Source organism: Asparagus officinalis, chromosome 8, assembly GCF_001876935.1.
Source record: "Asparagus officinalis chromosome 8, Aspof.V1, whole genome shotgun sequence".
In the NCBI taxonomy this organism is placed as follows: Eukaryota; Viridiplantae; Streptophyta; class Magnoliopsida; order Asparagales; family Asparagaceae; genus Asparagus; species Asparagus officinalis.
This window is the reverse complement of record NC_033801.1, coordinates 5,990,374-6,013,862: the sequence shown is the minus strand read 5'-3', so window position 1 is coordinate 6,013,862 and position 23,489 is coordinate 5,990,374. Positions and strand designations below refer to the sequence as shown.

The following is a 23,489-nucleotide window of genomic DNA, read 5'->3' as shown; positions in this document are numbered from 1 at the left end:
GCGCGGCTGTCGTGCTCAACGCGTCGTGGGTGTTCATAGTGGGCGCGCAGCTTGTTTACATTGTGGGAGGAGGGTGCAGAGGGGCGTGGAATGGATTCTCGTGGAAGGCGTTTCATAGTATCTGGGCTTTCCTTCGCCTCTCCCTCGCCTCTGCTGTCATGATATGGTAAGTTGTTGTAGAGTACAAAATTATGGATCTCGCCCCGGTGTAAAGCTTTTTTTAGTTTCTTGTTACCGTGGGAGAAAGGTTAAGATGCTATCAGAGCAACGCAGATTCAAACCTGACTGCAAATATTTAAAACCGATTAAAAAAAAGGTAGAAGAATAGCACATGTTTCTAACCCTTAACAAGGACTAATAGGGACTGGGGATTTTTTTTTTGGGGAGTGTTGTATTGCCTGACTAGTTTTAGTTCAAGGGCTTACATTCATAACTAAATGTCAACTGTATAACAGAGGTAGTTAAAGATATTATCATTATATAATGTGTTGGATGGTTGTTTCAAAACTACCAAAAAATAAATAAATCATTTGTTATAAAAAATAGGATATCTTCTCTTAAAAGAGATGATTTTTCTCCATTATGCTCTTAAATCAAGCGATACCTAGAAACATTGGCCTTATTAAATAGGAACATGAGTTGTACAAACAACATAGTTTATTGATCGGTGAGCTGGTGATATTAATTGTGCTGAACGCAATGAATGCAACTTGTTTGGGTGTACTAATTAACTGGCTAATTAAATTAAATTAAATTAAATTAAATTAATTTTAATTATCTGGTTTTCCTCTTGCAGCTTGGAGGTGTGGTACTTTATGATACTGATTCTTTTTGCTGGATATCTCAAGAATGCTGAGGTTTCTGTTGATGGCTTGTCTATATGGTACCTCCAAGCCTCCTGAGTTTTATAACACACAAATATAGTGTCAACTTATCTAATTTTACGAGCATAAATTTAGAAAATAATGAAAATAAGTGATATTTTACCACGTAGTTCTTGGTTAATTCCTTTGTAACATGCAGTATGAACATTTTGGGATGGACTATTATGGTTGCGTTCGGATGGAATGCAGCGACGAGGTTTGGACGACATCCTAGTCTCATATTTTCAATGTAAAGAAACTCAAGTGAAAAGTGGTTATTTATGTATTTTATTGAATTTGCAGTGTAAGGATATCCAATGAACTTGGAGCAGGACATCCAAGGACAGCAAAGTTTTCAGTCGTCGTGGTAGTAGTGACTTCATTTGTTGTCGGTGTCACCCTTTCTTTGATCTTGATCATCACGCGGAAACAATACCCGTATCTGTTTACCAGCAGCAGTGAAGTGCAGGAGCTTGTGATTGCGCTCACACCACTGCTTGCAACCTCAATCACTGTAAACAATGTACAACCTGTTCTTTCAGGTGTATACAAATTCCTTACGTGGTTTCGAAATTTTATTTGATTGGTTTATAATCTTTGATTAAACTGTAAAATTTCAATGATAATAGGTGTTGCAATTGGAGCTGGATGGCAAGCGCTAGTTGCGTATGTGAACATTGGCTGCTACTACGCGTTTGGCGTTCCCTTGGGGCTTATCCTCGGCTATACGTTTGATCTTGGCGTAGAGGTAAAAACACAAGAAATGCTTGGTACTGATTTTGTTGTCGAGATTTCTCGGTTTTAATTGTGCAATTCATGTGATTTTAGGGAATTTGGTATGGGATGCTGCTAGGCACTGTGGCTCAAACATTGATTCTATTTTTGTTAATCTATAGAACAAATTGGGATTCAGAGGTAAGAGTATCGGCAACGTTATCTGATTTAATGCATGCTTATCGTTAACGATCCTTGTCGATATCTGATAAGTGCCACTAAACGCTGACTGCAGGCTTCAATTGCTGGGGAAAGAATAAGGAAATGGGGAGGGGAGCCGGAAGAGAGAGGCAATGTGATTGAGAAATAAATTTGGTGAATGATGCAGAGGAGCAGCGTTATTTTTTTCTTTTGCTTTAATGTGTGAATGTTTGCTCTTTATATCATATATTAACAAGAGATTGCTCCCCTGTTTTGTTTCCCTCCATTCATCTTCACTCGTATTCTGTTTTTCATCAAAATCCCTTCTACATTTGTAAATCATCGATAGTCCTTAAGGACTTTGTATAATTTTGAAAGTGCAAAAGGGTCCTCTAATTTATGGCTTTAGGAAATTTTGTGCAAAAAGACCACAGCGTTGAGATAGACAAGTGACAGGGACTAGAGATGCAAATGAATCAGTTACATATCGGATGTTCCATTTTTTTTTAAATAATTGTATCCCTTTAGTTGCTACTAGTAACAATTAGAGTACAAATATGGGTATGATTCTGTAATTAGAAAATTCCACATCCTTGTCTGTCATAATCATAACAAATTATATGATAAAGATGAATATGAACATTATTCAATGTATACAGAAAGAATATGATCTGTAATTAGAAACACTTTTAAAATCAATTGCTTCTCTCTTCTGGCTCCTCTCCCCATTTCCTTATTCTTTCCCCAGCTACTGAAGCCTGAAATCAATGTTTTATGGTACTTATCAGACATTAACAATGATTATTTACGATAAATTATACATTTAACCTGAATATTAAACATGGTTGATTTTCTTACCTCTGTATCCCAATTTGTCCGATAGGTCAGCCAGGATAGGATTAAAGTTTGAGGCACGGTGCCCAGCAAGATGCCATACCAAATTCCCTCATGGCATAAAATTGAACACTTACAACCAAGAAACTCAACAATAAAGGGCAAATTTCTCATAACCCCTATCTCTGGCCAATTTTTAGATGACTCCCCTAAACTTTAAAAATAACGTCTGAGTGTGTCACGGAACTCCCCAAATGTTTGCAAAATTTTCCAACGTACTCTTAACAGGGTAACCCCCAAAATTTTAACGCCCCTTAATTTTCTTATTTTTTTTAAAGATAAGGCACATGAATTCTTAATATAGTATCAGAAAACCCACATTACGCTATTAGGGGGTCGAATAGTTGCAAACCTTCGTGTGCGTGTGTGGTGAAATTTACGCAACAATAAAAGTAAATTTTGGAGGAAGAGAAGTAAGTATTTCATGCATTATCGCCTCAACACCAAGTTCAAGCTTGTAACCAAGGATGAGGCCCAAGGGAACCCCAAACACATAGTAGGAACCAATGTTCACGTATGCGACCGGCGCTTGCCATCCAGCTCCAATTGCAGCTCCTATTATCATTAACATTGACATTTTGATAAATAATTATAACTCATTAAACTAAAGGTTTGAGAACCCTGGACCCCATAAGAAGTTTCTGCATACCAGAAAGAACAGGTTGCGCATTGTTCAAACTAATTGAAGTTGCAAGCAGCGGAGTGAGTGCAATCACAAGCTGTTACGCTTCATTGCTACTTGTAAACAGAGAGGGATACACGAAGAAGAAGGAGGCTGATTCGTGGCAGGTAGCTATACATGAGGAGATGGAGTCTCTTCACAAGAACGATACTCGGGAACTTGTTGAGCTTCCAAAGGGGCGGAAGGCGATTGGTTGCAAGTGTGTATACACGAAGAAGGAGGGTATTGAGGCATTCCAGTGAGGTTCAAGACTAGGTTGGTTGCGAAAGGCTATGCACAGGAGGAATGTATTGATTATAATGAGGTTTTCTCTCCAGTGGTGAAACACTCTTCGATTCGAATTTTACTAGCTTTGGTGACACAGTATGGATTGGAGTTAGATCAGTTGGATGTGAAGACGTCATTTTTTCATGGTGATCTTGATGAAGAAATATATATGACTCAGCCATTGGGATTCCGAGCTGCAGGGAAGGATAAGTTGGTTTGCATGTTGAAGAAATCGCTATACGGTTTAAAGCAGTCTCCTCGACAGTGGTATAGGCGATTTGATGGTTTTATGATTGATCATTCGTACACTCGGAGCCAGTTTGATCATTGCGTGTATTTTCGTAAGTTGAAAGGAGGTGCGTACATCTATTTGTTATTTTATGTTGATGACATGTTGGTTGCCTCTATTTCCAGGTCTTCTATAGATGAGTTGAAGGCACAGCTTTCAAAAGGGTCTCGTGATCGACCTGACCATCTGCCCGGTCGACCGGAAAAAGTCCAGAGACTTTTCCTGTCTCGTGCACGTTTGCGGTCGACCGCCGAGAGCACCGCGATCGACTGCACTGCAGTTTTCCTATTTTCTTTGTTTTGCTTCATCTTCTTGATTTCAGCTTCGGCTTCAGCTTTGCGTCTACACTTAGACTAACAATCTCTCACTTGGAGACCAAAGCGCCATCAGTGAGTTCACCCGAACTCTTCCATTCTTCGCAAGTATCTTCTCCTTCCCAGAAAATCTTTTCTTCAATCATCAACATCCCGGCGATCTCATCGATCCTCCTAGTGTGGCTCCGCCTTCATCTTCTACTCGTGAAGGCCAACTGAAGTTACACACAACTTTAGTTTTTCAGTGGTGACTGCCTTGGTCAACATGTCCGCCAGATTTTGACGCCTCAAAATTTTAATTAAGTGTAACTTTCCGTCTTCAATCAACGAGCGTATGAAATGGTATCGTACGTCGATGTGCTTTATTCTGGCATGATAAACTGGATTCTTGACAAGATGTATAACGTTCTAGCTATCACAATAAAAAACTCCTCTCCCTTGCTTTAGATCCAACTCTTCCAAGCACCCGTTCAACCAGATCATCTCCTTGCTTGCTTCAGTCACCATGACATACTCAGCCTCGGTTATAGATAAAGTCATAATGTTTTGCAGACATGAGACTCAGCTTATTGCTGTCGATGCTAAGATATAAACATACCCCGTGGTGTTTCGCCTCGTATCATGATCACCGGTGAAGTCTGCATCCACATATCTCTGCAGCACCAGCTCCTTCCTCCTGAAATATAGTGGCTTGTTCGTTGTCCCTCTTAAGTACCACAATATCCACTTCACGACCTCCCAATGTTGCTTTTCTGGATTGCTTGCAAACCTGCTCACAACTCCTACTGCATGGGCAATGTCTGGTCTCGTGCAGACCATCGCGTACATGAGACTCCCAATGGTCGAAGAATATGGCACCCTGCTCATATGCTCTCTCTCTCTCTCTCTGCATCTGTCTTAGGTGATTGCTCCTCAGATAACTTGAACTGGCTTCCAAGGGATGTGCTCATAACCTTAGCATTCTACATATTAAACCTCTAAAGTACCTTATCGATATAATCAGCTTGACTCAACCTCAACGTCCCTTCAGCTTCATCTCTACTGATTCGCATCCCTAGAATCTGTTTTACTGCACCCAGATCTTTCATTACAAACTCCTTTGCTAGCTACTTCTTCAAACTGTTTATCCCCTCTAAATACAGTCCTGCTACTAACATGTCATCAACATATAATAACAATATAATAAAACTAGACTCGAACATCTTAAAATAGCAACAATGATCTGAATTGCATCTTCTATAGCCATTGTTTTGCATGAACTTATATCAAACTTCTTATACCACTGTCTCGAAGCCTGTTTTAAACCATATAAGCTCTTCTTGAGCTTACACACCATCTCTTCCTTTTCTTCTTCAATGAAGCCAACAGGTTGCTTCATGTAGATTTCTTCATCCAAGTCACCATAAAGAAAGACAGTTTTCACATCTAACTGCTCAAGAAAGAGGTCTTCTGTAACCACCAAGCTCAACATCACCATGATGATTGTGAGCTATACGACAGAGAAAAATATCTTCGTGTAGTCCACTCCTTCCCGATGCTAGAACCCCTTTACAACTAATCTGGACTTAAACCTCTTGCTTCCATCACTCTCTTGCTTGACCCGGTAGATCCATTTGTTGTGCAATGTCTTTTTTTATGCATGTAACTGGGCTAATTCATATGTCTCATTAGTGAGTAGAGAATCCATCTCCTTCTGCATTGCATGCTCCCACTGCTGAGATTCACTCACTTGCATAGCCTTCTCATAGCACTCTGGTTCACCGTTATCTGTCAATAATAAGTAATTAAGAGATGAAAAATATATAGGATTTAGTTTGGGTACCCTGGATGACCTCCTAAGCTCCACGCCCTGGGTAGTTGCTTCTGCACCTGGAGCCTTCTCCGTTCTTCGGTCAGAATAAACATCATCACCCCTATCTGGAAGTTCCTCTAAATCTATATACTCGGATCCATCTGCATTCGAAGTGCTGCTCCCACTGCTTTGGCTATCATTGGTATTTTTCATGTCCTTGTACATCATCTCCTCATTGAATATGACGTATCGGCTCCTGATGATCTTCCTATTCTTCTCATCCCAAAGACAATACTCGAACTCGTCAATGTCGTATTCAATGAATGTGTACTTCTGTGACTTAGCCTCTAGTTTGTCCCTGACATGGTCACTGATATGAACATAAGCCACACAACCAAATACCCACAAATATGAGAGATTTATCTTCTTTTCACTCCAAACATCCTCTAGAATCTTAAAATTCAATGGAACTAATGGCCCACGATTAATAAGGTAAGCCACCGTATACACCGCATCCGCCCAAAATGTCTTAGACAGACCTGCATGTAATCGCATGCTCCTGACATGCTCCGTCAAGATCCTGTTCATTCTCTCCGCAATGTCGTTCTGTTGCGGCGTCCCTGGAGTAGTCCTCTCTAAACGAATACCATTCGTAGCATAGAACCTCTTGAACTCCTCCAGCTCATATTCTCCACCATTGTCTGATCTCAAACACTTCACCTTCAGATCTGTCTCGTTCTCCATCATAACTTTCCACTTCTTGAAGACTTCGAACACCTCTGACTTGTGCTTCATGAAGTAAACCCACACCTCCCTTGAGTGATCGTTGATAACGGTGATATAGTATCTCGAACCGCCAAAAGAAGACACACTGGCGGGACCCCATACATCTGTATGAATCAACTCTAGTTTTTGAGCTTTAGGTGGCCTTCCACCCTTCTGGAAACTAACCCTCTTCTGCTTCCCAAAGATGCAGTCTTCACAAACCCTGACTTTTACGGAGTCGATCCTGATTAGCTTTCCCTATGAATGTAAGATCTTCATCCCCTTCTCGTTCATGTGCCCTAGCCTGTTGTGCCACAGATCTGTATTCTCTTTGCTAACTATAATTGCGAGGGTGTCACTCGCATGTGAGGTGAGGTAGAGAGTCCCTAATTTGTTACATCGGGTAACTACCATCGTACCGTTGGAGATTCTCTATGAATCCCCTGTGAATATCGAAACACAGCCTTCTGCTCTAAGTTGTTCTACCGAAATAAGATTCCTTTTCAGCTTCGGTATGTGTCTCACGTTCTTCAAGTTCTACTTAGAGTCCTTCATCTGAATATGCACATCACCCTTTCCAACAATATTACATGGCTCATTGCCCTCCAAATACACTTTTCCAAAGTCACATGCTACATAATTCTGAAGAAGCTTCTTATTAGCAGTGGCGTGGAAAGAGGCTCCTGAGTCGATGACCCAAGAATCCGAATCGATGTCCATAGCAAGGATCAAAACATCATGCACGATATGAGCCTCCTGCTCACCCACGTCATTCTTTGGACTCTTGCAGACTGAAGACATATGTTCCTCCTGGCTATAATTCCAACACTTTCCTTTGATAGGCCTAACCTTTGAGTTCAACCTCTTCTTTACTGACTTCGACCGATTTCGGTTCTGGTTCCCTTTCTTCTGGCTTCTGCCTCTCTACTCGAAGTTTAGGGCTGAACCTAAACCTTCTGATTCAGACGCTTTTCTTATAATCTCCTCGGATAGAATCATACTGACCACCTCACTCAGCTTCAACTTTTCCTTCTCCGCTGAATTGCTGATTGCCGTCACATAACGTGCCCAACTATCTGGCAACTGCGATAGTAATAAAAGGGTATGCATTTTGCCATCGAACGTGATGTCTACGGAGATAAGCTGATTAACAATCATGTTGAACTCCCTGAGGTGCATCGTGAAGGACCGTCCTTCTGTCATCTTGAGGTTGAAAAGAGTTTTTACCAGATGCACATTGTTTGCTGCAGACGGTTGCTCGTATATCTCCGTGAGCGCTTCCATAAGCCCTACCGTCTTCTTCTCATTCAAAATATTGTGGGCTACTGTCTTAGCGAGCGATAACCGAATTTACCCTAGAGCCTTCCTATCCAGTATCTCTCAATTATCGTCTGACTCCTCTTTCTTCTGTCCCTTATCCTTACCCATGAACGGACGATACAAGTCCTTCTGGTACAGATAGTCCTCTATCTACAACTTTCAGTAGGCGAAGTCTGAACTGTCAAACTTCTCGATCTTAGATTTGATTTCCTTTGCCATGTCTTTCTCACAAATTACTGAACAAAGCTCTCATACCAGTTGTTGGGGATTCAAAACAATCAAATCGAACCGTTGTCCTTCCGGACATTGTTAGAAAGTTGAGCAAGAAAGAAATTCACCACAAATCAAAGATAAAAACTTGCAGAAATAAGAACAAGAGGGAACACACGAATTTAACGAGGTTCGGCAACGTGCCTACGTCCTCGGGAACCACACCACACAATCTCTTTGATTAGTTGAAGAAGGAATACAAGCACTCAAAACAAGGGATTAATCTCTCTGAGATTCTCTCTCTTTTCTACTCTTTCTGATGGTTTTTTTACGTTAAGTTCTCAACTTGTTGTGGATTGACTTCGTACTGGCCAATACAAGTGAGACATTTGATTACTTTGGTGTCGGCTCAGTTTTGAGAAAACTTTACCGAGGTGGAGAATTGTGAAGATGTGGGGGCCACAACCCACGTGAGGAGAAAAACAAAACCGCGTGAATCAATCACGCGTGAAGAGAGAACCCAAGGCCGGCCCACCCGAATGCAAATGCTGCCTATATATAACAATTGTTTATTAGGTTTTTTGTGTGCGGAAGATTTGTGCAGCTGTTTTTTTTTCTTTTCTTTTGACGGCGTGTGAGGTGCAGGCTGCGGCTGCAGGTGAAGAAAACAGAGGAGAAAAGCAGCGGCTGTGTTGAGATCTTGAGCAGTCCCTTTTAGGGTTTTGTGCATCTCTTTGAGAGAGCTTTGTGAGAGATTTGAGAGTTTTGTGTGAGGGTTTTATTTGTGAGATTCTTGTGTAAACCCTATTTGTATTCTCTCTTTCTCTATTAGTAGATCTCCCCCCTTCTTGCCCCGTGGACGTAGGCAATTTGCCGAACCACGTAAAATTAGTTGTATCGCTATTTGTATGATTTGTAATAGCTTTTTAGGTTCCCTCGACGCGCAGTCCTAGAGCTGACGAGAGGAAGAGCTAATATCTCACTTTGATGAGATATTAGGCTTCAGATTCTTGTTCCCTTTGAGAAACAAGAATTCTTATTGCGACCTGACTATCTTGTTGTGCTGCCGAAGTGCTGCCGAAATTTCCGCTGCGCGCAACAAGTGGTATCAGAGCCCAGATTTCAGATCTAGGGTTTTTCGGTGGAGGAAGATTCTTGTGTGAAGCTTGGTTCTTGGAGTTCTAGGCTTCGGTGGAGATAGCATTAGGAGTGGCCGTTGGAGATTTCGCTTTCCTCGTGTGGATAGGAGATCTATTTGGAATCCGATCTAGGGTTCAGTTGGGTGGTTCCTAATTCTATCAAATTTGTTCTTTCTCTACAATTTGGAGTTAGTTCGCAATGGGAGAAGAAGGTGAAAGCAGCAAATCGATGGCGAGTACAATACAAGTTGGTTTTCAGAACACTAAAATTAGTGTGGTGAAGTATGACGGCAAAATCAACTTTGGTTTGTGGATGAGCGACGTACAGGATGCGTTAAATGCTCAGAATTTGGAAGAGACCATCATGGTCCACGAGAGGCCACCTAAATATGATGAGGCGGTATGGGAGAAAATGAATAGGAACGCTTGTGGGGTGATCAGGTCCTGTTTGGAACAGGAGCTGAAGTATGATGTGATTGGGGTGACGTCTGCGATGAAGATGTGGGAAATTCTCAACAATAAGTATCTCACAAAGAGTGTTGAGAACAGGTTTCACTTGCTGCGAAGACTCTTCAGATTTTAGATGTCCAGAGGCACCTCGCTAGCGGCTCATGTGAACAACTACACTAAGTTATTGTCGGACTTGGCGAATGTTGATGAGAAGATATCGGATGAGTACAAGACGATTATTTTGTTGGGCTCCTTACCGGATGAGGAGTATGATACCTTCGTGCTCACTTTATTGAACAGGAGATCTTCTATCAGCTATAGTGAAGTGACTAACGCTTTGATAAATTACGATTTGAGGAGGAAGGATAAGGAGATTTCACACGCTAGTACTTCAGGAGAGGCCTTGTCGACGAGAGGTAGAAGCCCATATCCGAAAGGTGGTAATAGAGGAAGGTCAAAGTCAAGAAGCCGCCACCAATTAGCAAAGAACCAATGTGCATTTTGCAAGAAGCAGGGACATTGGAAGAGAGCTCAAGGAGAAAGAGAATGGCAAGAAAAAGGGCCCGAAGGCCAATGAGGTGAACATTGCGAAAGGCGATGATTCCGATGATTCGTGCTTTTCTCTACTGATTACTCCGGAGGTGAACCATGTGGATGCATCAGATTGGATGCTTGATTCCGGCGCTACCTTTCATGTGACCCCTAGGCGAGACTGGTTTGCATCTTTTGAGAAAGTCGACGGGGGCGTTGTTGTCATGGGAAATGATCAATCCTGTGGTGTTTGTGGGATAGGTACCGTACGGATTAGGATGCACGATGGAGTAGTCCGTGAGTTGAAGGAGGTGAGATTTGTTCCTCAACTGAAGAAAAATCTTATCTCAGTTGGAGCTTTGGAGGCAAAGGGATTCAAGGTGACTTTCGAAAACGCTATAGCGAATGTTACTAAGGGATCATTGGTGGTGATGAAGGGAGTCCGCAATCAAAATTTGTATTATCTGAAGGGAAGCACCGAGATTGGCCAGGTTGCTTCGGCTATTTTAGAAGCGGACATGTGCAGACTTTGGCACTATAGGTTGGGGTACACAGGTAAAAAGTCACTGCAGGCATTGTGTAAGCAGGGGCTATTGAAGGGAGCCAAGAGTGGGAAGATTGACTTCTGTGAGCACTGTGTTCTTGGCAAGAAGACGAAGGTGAAGTTCGGGACTACCATTCATCAGACGAGGGGCATCCTGGACTACGTGCACACAGACGTTTGGGGTCCCACCAAGACTGCATCACTTGGTGGTCGACATTGGTTCGTCACTTTTGTAGATGACTATTCTAGGCGTTGTTGGGTGTACACCATGACGAAGAAGAGTGAAGTCCTAGATTTGTTTGTGGAGTGGAAGAAGAGATTGGAACTGCAGACTGGGAGAAAGATCAAGACGTTGCGATCCGACAACGGTGGTGAGTATACTTCTGACCCATTTCAGCAGCTATATCGAGACGAGGGTATAGAGAGACACTTCACAGTTAGTCATACACCGCAGCAAAATAGAGTAGCAGAGAGGTTGAATCGGTCTTTACTGGAGAAGATCTGATGCTTATTGTTGCAGAGTGGTTTGGAGAAGATCTTTTGGGCTGAGGCACTTACGTATGCGAGCCACCTCATTAATAGGCTGCCTTCATCTACGGTTGAGGGGAAGACTCCTATGGAGAAGTGGTCGGGAAAGCCAGCACACGATTATGACCAGCTCAAGGTATTTGGGTGCCCTGCATATTATCATGTTAGAACTAATAAATTAGAACCTCGAGCTAGAAAGGCCATATTTATAGGATTCAAGCGTGGTGTCAAGGGATATAAGCTTTGGGATCCAGTTGATAAGAAGATTGTGCTGAGTAGGGACGTCACGTTTGATGAGGCTTCTATCTTGAAGCTTCCCAGCTCTCATCAGGTGGAGAGCGACCCGACGGAGGAGATATCGCAGGTGGTGGAGATCGATGCAGCTCCAAATTGTCCAGATGGTACAGTATCCATTAGAGTGCCGACTGAGGTGACGCCAGGCGAGCACAACGGTGATACGGAGGATACGGGTACTAATGTGCAAGATCAGGAACCGACGGCTCAGGTTCAGGATTCTATTACGGTTCGGAGACAGAGGAGAAACATACAAATGCCAGCACGGTATGCCGACACAGTTGCGTATGCACTTCCGGTGGAGAGTATCGATGAGTTAGTGCCTACTACATTCAGAGAGGCCGAGCAGAGTTCGGAGGCTGATTCGTGGCAGGTGGCTATGCAGGAGGAGATGGAATCTCTTCATAAGAACGATACATGGGAGCTTGTTGAGCTTCCAAAGGGGCGGAAGGCAATTGGTTGCAAGTGGGTATACACGAAGTGGGTATACACGAAGAAGGAGGGCATTGAGGGCACTCCATTGAGGTTCAAAGCTAGGTTGGTTGCGAAGGGCTATGCACAGGAGGAAGGTATTGACTATAATGAGGTTTTCTCTCCGGTGGTGAAGCACTCTTCGATTTGGATTCTGCTAGCTTTGACGGCACAGTATGGTTTGGAGTTAGATCAGTTAGATGTGAAGACGACATTTCTTTATGGTGATCTTGATGAAGAAATATATATGACTCAGCCATTGGGATTTCGAACTGCAGGGAAGGAAAAATTAGTTTGCAGATTGAAGAAATCGCTATACGGTTTGAAACAGTCTCCTCGACAGTGGTATAGGCGATTCGATGGTTTTATGATTGGTCATTCGTATACTCGGAGCCAGTTTGATCCTTGCGTATATTTTCGCAAGTTGAAAGGAGGTACGTACATCTATTTGTTACTTTATGTCGATGATATGTTGGTTGCCTCTAGTTCCAGGTCGGCTATAGATGAGTTGAAAGTTCAACTTTCAAATAAGTTTGAGATGAAGGACTTGGGTGAGGCCAAACGCATTTTGGGAATGGAGATCGACAGAGATAAGAAGAAGGGCAGAATTTGTTTGAAATAGGTGGCTTATTTGAAGAAGGTTCTACAGCGATTCCATGTTAGCATGGATACGAAACCAGTTAGTGTACCATTGGGAGCCCATTTGAAGATTTCAGCTGGTCTTTCACCGAAGTCAGTTGAAGATAGAGAGTTGATATCGAAGACTCCATATGCGAGTGCGGTTGGGAGCTTGTTGTACGCGATGGTATGTACAAGGCCAGATTTGTCACAGGCGGTAAGCATGGTATCGAGATACATGCACGATCCAGGAGTGGGTCATTGGGACGCCGTGAAATGGATTTTGAGGTACATTCGAGGTATGCTCAATGTTGGTTTAGTTTATGAGCGGGACACTACAGGTGGGCAGCTATGCATTGGCTATGTTGATTCGGATTATGCCGGGGATTTGGATAAGCGTCGGTCTACTACGGGGTATGTGTTCACTTTGACCCGTGCGCCGGTGTGTTGGAGATGCACCTTACAGTCGACGGTGGCTTTGTCTACGACGGAGGCAGAGTATATGGCGGTTACGGAGGCTGTGAAGGAGGCTATTTGGCTTCGAGGACTTTTGGAGGAACTTGGTATATCGCAGAAGTCCGTCACTATTCATTGTGATAGCATGAGTGCTATCTATTTGGCGAAGAATCAGGTTTTTCATACGCGGACGAAGCACATTGACGTTCGTTATCACTTCGTTCGAGATGTTCTTGAAGATGGCGATGTGAAAATTATGAAAGTCCACACGAAGCATAATCCGGCGGATATGCTCACTAAGGTGGTTCCGAGCAACAAGTTTGATCATTGTCAAAACTTGTTGCATATTTGTGATTGTTGAGGCCGTTGACGGCCATTTGGATGAACTACGTTCGGCTTGATTCCTTGGGCAAGAGGATACGTAGGCAGGCTTTCAGATGCAGCCCTGCTTATAGGTCCCTTGACACAGCTCGGCGCGATGATTCTGAGGAGAAAAACAAAACCGCGTGAATCAATCACGCGTGAAGAGAGAACCCAAGGCCGGCCCACCCGAATGCAAATGCTGCCTATATATAACAATTGTTTATTAGGTTTTTTGTGTGCGGAAGATTTGTGCAGCTGTTTTTTTTTCTTTTCTTTTGACGGCGTGTGAGGTGCAGGCTGCGGCTGCAGGTGAAGAAAACAGAGGAGAAAAGCAGCGGCTGTGTTGAGATCTTGAGCAGTCCCTTTTAGGGTTTTGTGCATCTCTTTGAGAGAGCTTTGTGAGAGATTTGAGAGTTTTGTGTGAGGGTTTTATTTGTGAGATTCTTGTGTAAACCCTATTTGTATTCTCTCTTTCTCTATTAGTAGATCTCCCCCTTCTTGCCCCGTGGACGTAGGCAATTTGCCGAACCACGTAAAATTAGTTGTATCGCTATTTGTGTGATTTGTAATAGCTTTTTAGGTTCCCTCGACGTGCAATCCTAGAGCTGACGAGAGGAAGAGCTAATATCTCACTTTGATGAGATATTAGGCTTCAGATTCTTGTTCCCTTTGAGAAACAAGAATTCTTATTGCGACCTAACTCTTATTGTGCTGCCGAAGTGCTGCCGAAATTTTTGCTGCGCGCAACAAGTGATATCAGAGCCCAGTTCGCGGTCGACCGTCGAGAGCACCGCTGTCGACCACACTGCAGTTTTCCTGTTTCTTTCGTTTTACTTCATCTTCTTGATTCCACCTTCGGCTTCAGCTTTGGGTCTACACTTAAACTAACACATCACCCCTGTCTACATCTTCGTCGGTCCTCTCCTGCATCTCATTGGCCAACAAGACAACATCGCTGCAGTCGCATGGAGATTCTCGATATGGACAATCCCCAACTCTATGCGCTCACGGTGAGCTTTCCGATCTTCAGGTTGTTAGGATATGTGATGCCTAACTATCAAGCATGCCCTATACTTCAGAAGAGAAGAGGAACAAAGTTGGAACAGGATGAACAGGATCGACGATGGCGGAGTTCAAGCAAAACGACGAAGAAGACATTTTTCTGCATCGCGGTCGACCGAGCAGGGTGCAGCGGTCGACCGCCTATGTGCACAGCTGGGTGCACAGGCCAGAAACTCGTCGCGGTCGACCGAAGGTGGCGCTGCGGTCGACCGCTCAAAGTCCAGAGAGCAACCCAGATTTTTGGCTTCGTCGCGGTCGACCGAGCATGGCGCTGCGGTCGACCGCCAAAAGTCCAGAGTTTTAACCTGTTTTGTTCTGTTTCCTTCTTTACTTGTTAAACCCTTAAGTCTATAAAAGGGTTGATTAGGGCATGATGTATTGAGACGAAAAATAGTGAATTTTTCTCCTGCGGCGGCCGTGGACGTAGTTTCTCACATTGAGAAGCGAACCACGTAAATCTTGTGTGTTTGAGATTGTTTGATTTTCTCTCTTCTCTCCTAAATCTCTATTTCCAAATCGCATCAGGGGGGTTGTGCATCCCCAACAAGTGGTATCAGAGCGACCAGGTTCGGCGCGAGCGATTTGAGGTCAGAGACAATGGGATCTGAGAAGGAAACATCCAAGATTGAGAAGTTTGATGGAACAAACTTCGGGTTCTGGAAGATGCAGATGGAAGACTACCTCTATCAGAAGGATTTATACCTACCATTGGGAGAGAAGCCGACGGATATGAAAGATGCGGATTGGAAGCTATTGGATCGAAAGGCCATTGGAGCGATCAGGTTGACCCTGTCTAAATCAGTAGCGTTCAACATCAAGAATCAGAATACGACGGCGGATCTCATGGCCGCGTTGTCCAGTATGTATGAGCAGCCCTCTGCGACGAATAAGGTACATCTCATTAAAAAGTTGTTTAATTTGAGGATGTCCGAGAGCCAGAAATTCAAGGAACACCTGAACGAGTTTAACGAGATCACGGATCAACTAAACTCGGTCAATATTCAGTTTGACGATGAAATCCAAGCCCTCTTGATACTTGGTCAATTGCCCGACAGTTGGAAGGGTACCGTTATCTCGATCAGCGGATCATGTGGCAAATCAAAGCTGAAGTTTTCAGAGGTGGTGGACATGATTATGACTGAGGAGATTAGAAAACAAGAGGAAGGGATTTCTAATTTAGGGTCGGCGTTGAATCTTGAGAGCATAGGAAGAAACAGAAACAGAAGCAGGGTGGTGGACATGATTATGACTGAGGAGATTATAAGGTAAGAGGAAGTGATTTCTAATTCAGGGTCGGCGTTGAATCTTGAGGGCAGAGGAAGAAACAGAAACAGAAATAGAGGGAGTAGCCGAGGAAGATCTAACTCGAGGAACGGAAGGCCAAAGTCCAGGAACCGCAAGGGTAAGAAGGAGATCGATTGCTGGAATTGTGGCAAGTTTGGCCACTATAAGAATCAGTGCCGAGAACCCAAGAATGACAAGGAGAACAAGACTGAAGCGAACGTGGCCTCAGGAGAATCAGATGATGCCCTAATCTGTTCGTTGGAGAGCAAAACTGAATCGTGGGTGCTGGATTCAGGAGCTTCGTTTCATGCTACCTCAAATAGAGATTTATTTGAGAACTATGTTTCAGGAAACCTAGGAAAAGTCTATCTTAGTGACGATCAGCCCTGTGATATTGTTGGCAAAGGAGTCGTGCAGATCAAGCTCAATGGGTCTATATGGAAGCTGAGCGATGTGAGACATGTTCCTAGCTTGAGGAAAAATTTGATTTCCATAGGACAATTGGCGAAAGAGGGATATGTAACAACCTTCGCATGTGATACGTGGAAGGTTACAAAGGGGTCCATGGTAGTTGCCCGTGGTGCGAAGACAGGTTCTCTCTATATGACGATAGATGCACGTGGTTCTATTGCAGTGGCTGAAAGTAAGGAAGACCCAAATTTGTGGCACCAGAGGCTAGGTCACATGAGTAGCAAAGGCCTAAAGGTTATGCAATCGAATGGGAAGTTACCAGGTTTGAGATCGGCTGATATTGACTTATGTGAAAGTTGTATTCTTGGGAAACAAAAGAGAATAAGCTTCAAAAGGGTTGGCAGAACCCCTAAAGAAGAGAAGCTTGAGTTAGTTCACACAGACGTGTGGGGTCCAGCATCAATATCATCCACCGGCGGAAGGTTATACTTTGTGACCTTCATAGATGATCACTCGAGGAAGACTTGGGTCTATTTCATGAAACACAAATCAGAAGTGTTTGAAGTCTTCAAGAGATGGAAGGCTATGGTTGAGAACGAGACCGGTTTGAAGATCAAGAAGCTTCGTTCTGACAACGACGGCGAGTATGAAGACTCAGAGTTCAAGAAGTTCTGTTATGACAACGGCATTAGATTAGAGAGGACAGTGGCGTAGCAGAACAGATGAACAGAACTTTGACTGAGAGAGCCAGAAGTATGCGGTTACAAGCAGGTTTTCCAAAGCAATTCTAGGCAGAAGCAGTCAATACAGCAGCCTACTTGATCAACCGGGGGCCATCAGTGCCTTTGGAGCACAAAATACCTGAAGAAGTATGGAGTGGAAAGCAGGTAAACCTTTCTCACCTGAGAGTATTTAGTTGTGTTTCTTATGTTCATCTGAGTGATCATGCAAGAAACAAACTTGATCCTAAGTCTCTAAAATGTTAATACCTGAAGAAGTATGGAGTGGAAAGCAGGTAAACCTTTCTCACCTGAGAGTATTTGGTTGTGTTTCTTATGTTCATCTGAGTGATCATGCAAGAAACAAACTTGATCCTAAGTCTCTAAAATGTTTCTTTGTTGGCTATGGCGGTGATGAGTTTGGCTACAAGTTCTGGGATGAGCAAAATAAGAAAATCATCAGAAGCAGGGATGTGGTCTTTAATGAAATAGTCCTCTACAAAGACCGTGATGTCGTTCAGTCCACTAGTTCAACACAGTGTGATCCCACATACTTTGAGTCAGAAGATGCCTCAGATGGAGACAATCCCGAAGCTAGTTCTGATGAAGAAGAAGAGTTGATGGATGAGACTACTTCAGAGGGGGCAGATGAAGATGGAGAGCATGTTTCGCCCGTCAGAGAGTTGAGGCGGTCAGCTAGAGTCCCCAAGCCCAATCCAAAGTATCCATCACTACAGCCCAGAGCTCATCTTAACTACCTATTATTGAGTGACGGTGGAGAGCCAGAAAGTTATGATGAGGCCCTTCGAGTGGATGATGCGAGCAAGTGGGAGCTCGCCATGAAAGATAAAATAAAATCCTTGAACACCAATAAGACATGAGAACTTGCGAAGCTACCAACGGGGAAAAAGGCCTTGAACAATAAATGGGTGTACAGAATCAAAGAGGAACATGATGGTTCCAAGAGATACAAGGCCAGATTGGTGGTTAAAGGATTTCAGCAGAGAGAAGGAGTTGATTACACAGAGATCTTCTCTCCAGTAGTCAAACTAACTACCATCAGAACAGTCCTGAGTATTGTTGCAGCTGAAGATCTACATCTCGAGCAGCTAGATGTAAAGACAGCTTTCCTCCACGGTGATCTAGAGAAAGAGATATATATGCAGCAGCCAGAGGGGTTTACTCAGAAGGGAAAAGAGAAGATGGTATGCAGATTGAAGAAGGGCTTGTACGGCCTAAAACAAGCTCCAAGGCAATGATACAAAAAGTTTGATGGATTCATGCACAGGAACGGTTATTCCAGGTGTAATGCTGATCATTGCTGTTTTGTCAAAGAGTTCGACAACAGTTACATCATCTTGCTTCTATATGTCGACGACATGCTAGTAGCCGGTTCAGATATGACAGAGATCAAGAAGCTGAAGAAGCAACTGTCGAGTGAGTTCGACATGAAGGATCTAGGCGCAGCGAAGCAGATATTGGGAATGAAGATCAGTAGAGATAAACTCTTGGGCACACTGCGGCTATCTCAGGCCGAGTACATTAGACAGGTGCTTGAGAGATTCGGGATGAGTGGTGCTAAGGCCGTTAGCACACCGTTAGCCAGTCATTTCAAACTGACTAAGGAGCAGTGTCCTGAGACTGATGAAGAGAAAGAATACATGGCTAAGGTTCCATATGCTTCAGCCATTGGAAGCCTTATGTACGTCATGGTATGCACGAGACCCGACATTGCCCATGCAGTGGGAGCTGTGAGCAGATTTATGTCAGATCCAGGAGAGCGGCACTGGGAAGCAGTAAAGTGGATTCTGAGATACCTGCGAGGTACTATAGAAGATTGCTTATGCTTCAGGAGAGGCAAGTTAGTCCTGCAGGGTTTTGTTGATGCAGACTATGCTGGTGAGATAGACCAGAGAAGAAGCACTACAGGATACGTATTCACTTTGGGCTCTACAGCTATTAGTTGGATTTCTCAGTTGCAGAAGATCGTTGCTTTATCAACGACAGAGGCTGAATATGTTGCTGTGACAGAGGCAAACAAGGAGATGATATGGTTGCAGGGTTTCTTGGAGGAGCTAGGACAGAAGAGTGAGAAGAATGTCTTACATTGTGATAGCCAGAGCGCAATTCATTTGGCAAAGAATCCCGCTTTTCATGCAAGGACCAAACACATACAGGTCCGCTACCACTTCATAAGATCAGCGTTGGACGAGGACATGTTGGAACTTGAGAAGATTCAAGGAAGCAAGAATCCAGCTGATATGCTTACCAAGGTTGTCACTACAGAGAAACTGAAGTTGTGTTCAACTTCAGTTGGCCTCAGCACTTGATGATATGGAGGCCGTCGCCGCAGAGAGAGCTGAAAGAGATTGATAGTTAGTCTCCAAGTGGGAGATTGTTAGAATATGTGAAGTCTAACTATCAGACATGCCATATACTTCAGAATGAAGAGGAACAAAGTGGAACAGGAGGAACAGGATCGACGACGACGAAGTTCAAGCAAAACGACGAAGAAGAGATTTTACAGCTTTGCGGTCGACCGACCATGGCGCGGCGGTCGACCGCCTATGTGCACAGCTGGGTGCACAGGCCAGGAGCTCATCACGGTCGACCGAGCATGGCACTGCGGTCGACCGGCAAAGAAAAATAGTGAATTTTTCTCCTGCGGCGGCCGTGGACGTAGTTTCTCACATTGAGAAGCGAACCACGTAAATCTTGTGTGTTTGAGATTGTTTGATTTTCTCTCTTCTCTCCTAAATCTCTATTTCCAAATCGCATCAGGGGGATTGTGCATCCCCAACACAGGTTCCTGTAGGCGCAGAGCAAGATGATAGTGTTGACATGGATAGCTACCGTAGCGCTAGTGTTGCACATATTCTTTAGCTGGTTGTTGATGCTGAGGTTGGGATGGGGGCTTTTTGGTGCGGCCGTGGTGCTTAATTTGTCTATTTTGTTCATAGCAGGTGCACAGTTTGTGTATGTTGTTGGAGGAGGGTGTAGAGAGGCATGGTATGGATTCTCGTGGAAGGCTTTTCATAGTATATGGGGTTTCCTTCGCCTCTCCCTTACCTCTGCTGTTATGCTATGGTAAGATTGATCATATATTTTGGTACTATATAAGCCTAATAATAGTAATTGTAGTAAGAACAATAGATAGTTATGACTCTCAACCATCACCACAATTTCATAGTTTTGGTGTGGTGGTAGAGACTTTAAGATACTTTAAGATGGTATCCGAGCAACTCAAGTTCGCATCCCACTTTTCATGAATTTAATGCGGATTAAAATAAATTGACACCACTACGTGAGTTTTATTTCAGTCCTATAAAAAGGAAGCTCAACCTATGGGGTCATTTTAGATTATAAAATTGCAACCCCCAACACTTGCTACAATTTCGGAGCATACTGCTTTGTAAAGTTTTGGTGTGGTGGCATCTACGATAATAAGATTTTTTTCCGTTCTTGTCGGTTTTGTTTTTTGATTTTTATTTGGGGGGTATTGAACCAATTTGTTTCTTATATTGACAGGTAATGTTTATTTTCTTACTCGATTGCTAGAGTAATGTTTTTTTAGTGTTTTTAGAAAGTAGCCACCCGACAACATGACTTGTACCAAGCTTATATTCTCTTATCTCACTTGCAACAAGAAAAAAAAAAGATTTATCTTTGCTTAATATAAGAGATGATGCTTCTCTCCCAGATATTTTTAATATCAAGGCACAAACATGGTGTAACAATATTAATTATTCTGGAATTTGATTCGTGTAATTTTTGAGTGTATAATTAACTGCTTAATTAATTATTTTAATAAATTGTAATTATCTTTTTATGTTTTTTATTTTTATTTTTTGCTCTCGCAGCTTGGAGGAATGGAAGTTCATGATACTGATTCTTTTTGCTGGGTATCTCATGAATGCTGAGATTTCTGTTGATGCTTTGTCCATGTGGTATATCCAAGTTCCAAAAGTTCTAAACCACAAACTTAGCTTGTCGAATTATGTAGTTATGAAAATAAATTTATATTTACTGCGTATTTGTGTTAATCCCTTTTCAACTCCCAGCATGAACATTTTGAATTGGACTATTACAGTTGCTTTCGGATGGAATATGGCAACGAGGTTTAAACTACACCCTAATTTGATGCTTTCAATGTAATTAAACTCAAGTGGAAAACTGATGATTATGTATCTATATAATTTATTTGCAGTGTAAGGATCTCTAATGAACTTGGAGCAGGACATCCAAGAACAGCAACGTTTTCAGTTGCTGTCGTCGTAATAACTTCATCTCTTGTTGCCGTTATTCTCTCTTTGATCTTGATCATCACCAGAAAGCAATATCCATCTTTGTTTACAACATTCAACCTGTTCTTTCAGGTACACACTCTTCATGAGCAAAAGCTGAAAATATTTCTATAATGAGTTTTTCATCTTTGATTAAATTGTTAATATCAACGACAACAGGGGTATTTACTTCAAAAAAAATGACAATAGGGGTTTTTGCAATTGGTGCTGGATGGCAAACATCGGTTGCGTGCATAAACATTGGCTCCTGCTATGTAGTTGGGGTTCCGTTTGCGCTTATCCTCGGTTATAAGCTTGACTTTGGAGTAGAGGTAAAAAATACAAGAAAATCTCAGTTCTCTTCATGAATTTTAGTCTGATTGCTTATAGATCTTCACTGTGCTGTCAAAATTAAAAACAATTAGTATAAATCTGAAAATAGAAGAGTTAGAGCACCAGCCTGAACATGTACAGTCGTGATTCATTACCCTAGAAGATAGATGACCCCGCCTATCGCCCTGACGCAGTCGATCCTCTCCTCCTAGCGGTAAAAGCCACCGGAAACGGCCGGTCTCTGTACCCGGGCTCGAGTAGGCTCAGACGAAGATGGTTGCCCGAAAAACCGTTTCTTCTTGTTGCTGTGCTCCTTCAGAAGGGAAGCAAGTTCGGTGCGGTGTGGCGCTCGCGCGCGTGTGTGGAACAACAGGCCAAACAATACAAGGCCGAAAACAGTAACTCAAAGCCCATTGAGATGTGAACCATTATAAACTTCTTGAACTTCTTCTCATTTCCCGATGTGGGACTATTCACAAGACAAAATTACCTTTTCCTGAACCAAAAGTCCAACACACTGTATGTGAGTTCAGGTCATTTGGTGGGGGGTGTTGCTAGGCACTGTGGCTCAAACTTTAATCCTATTTTGGTTAGTCTATCGAACAGATTGGGATAAAGAGGTAAAAACATTAGTTTCGATATATGATTACCGTTAATGATTCTTGTTAAGGTCTGATGAGTGCCATTACACATTGATTACAGGCTTCCCTGTCGCTGAGGAAAGAATAAAGAAATGGGGAGGGGGAGCCAGAAGAGAGAAGCAATGTCATTGAATAAAATGAGTAAAATTGTCGAAATAGGGAAATAGAAAAATTTCTTGTCTGTGTTCATTTGGCGTCAAGCCATGGGGATGTAACTCTTCTATTTCATTTCCCCTTTTCTTTTTTGGCAATTACATTTGTTAATAAAATGTTGGCCTTCAAGTATTTCTTAATATTTTTGGTGTCTCGCTGATAAATTGGTTGATTACGAACTTATGGTTCAATGTATGCAAGAGATTAGAAGAGATCCATATTGGGATTGTTTTTGATTCCTTGTATAACTTCGTGTGGCCGGATATGATTATAGAGATCTATCATGATAAGGAGATTAAATTTCATTTCAATGAGGAGTTTGTATCCTATTTGATTCTAACTTATGAAGTTCTAGATCAAACAAAGTATTCAATAGGTCTATTTGTTGTTGCAAGTCTATTTCCATCCAACCAAATGACCCTTAAATGTTCCACAAAGGAGGTGGAAAAACATGAATATGTACAATACCAGAGATAAGTTAAATATCATGAATGTATACAATAACAGAACCTGTTCGAACTTGAAAAATTAGAGAAAACCTTCTAAATTTTGAGAAGTTACGAAAAATCAATCTCAACTTTCAAAATTTTATAAAAATAACCCTTCTCTCTTTGTAAAATTATATATAAAAAATACTCTCATCCAATTCTTTTCCTGTTTCTCTTTATTCTCTCTTCCCTGACAGATCCTAGAAAACGGAAGTTGTCTCGAAGTTCAAGTGAAACTTTTTTTGAAAGTATTTTAAACTTCGCGAAGCTCCCAAAGCTTACACAGATTTTCTCCTAAATTTTAAAGTTTAGAAGAGTTTATGCAAATCACGCAAAGTTCATGGGGGTTATCTGAAATTTACCAATGCAAATACTTGAGCCGACAAAAGTTTCACGGGTCGGGTAAGAGT

General features: G+C 42.6%; 1 protein-coding gene and 1 pseudogene across 1 annotated transcript in view; both read left to right on the top strand.

The window, feature by feature from the left end:
• The window catches only part of LOC109822921 (protein DETOXIFICATION 29-like), a 3,102-nt gene extending 942 nt beyond the window's left edge, over window positions 1–2,160 (top strand). The window contains 7 exon segments of the mRNA XM_020389192.1: window positions 1–166; window positions 797–883; window positions 1,024–1,080; window positions 1,167–1,405; window positions 1,493–1,611; window positions 1,692–1,778; window positions 1,873–2,160. The exon segment at window positions 1–166 is cut by the window's left edge and continues 11 nt beyond it. Of these exon segments, the coding sequence (XP_020244781.1) occupies window positions 1–166; window positions 797–883; window positions 1,024–1,080; window positions 1,167–1,405; window positions 1,493–1,611; window positions 1,692–1,778; window positions 1,873–1,947 (830 nt within the window). The 3' untranslated portion in view covers window positions 1,948–2,160.
• LOC109820762 lies at window positions 8,208–22,570 on the top strand (annotated as a pseudogene).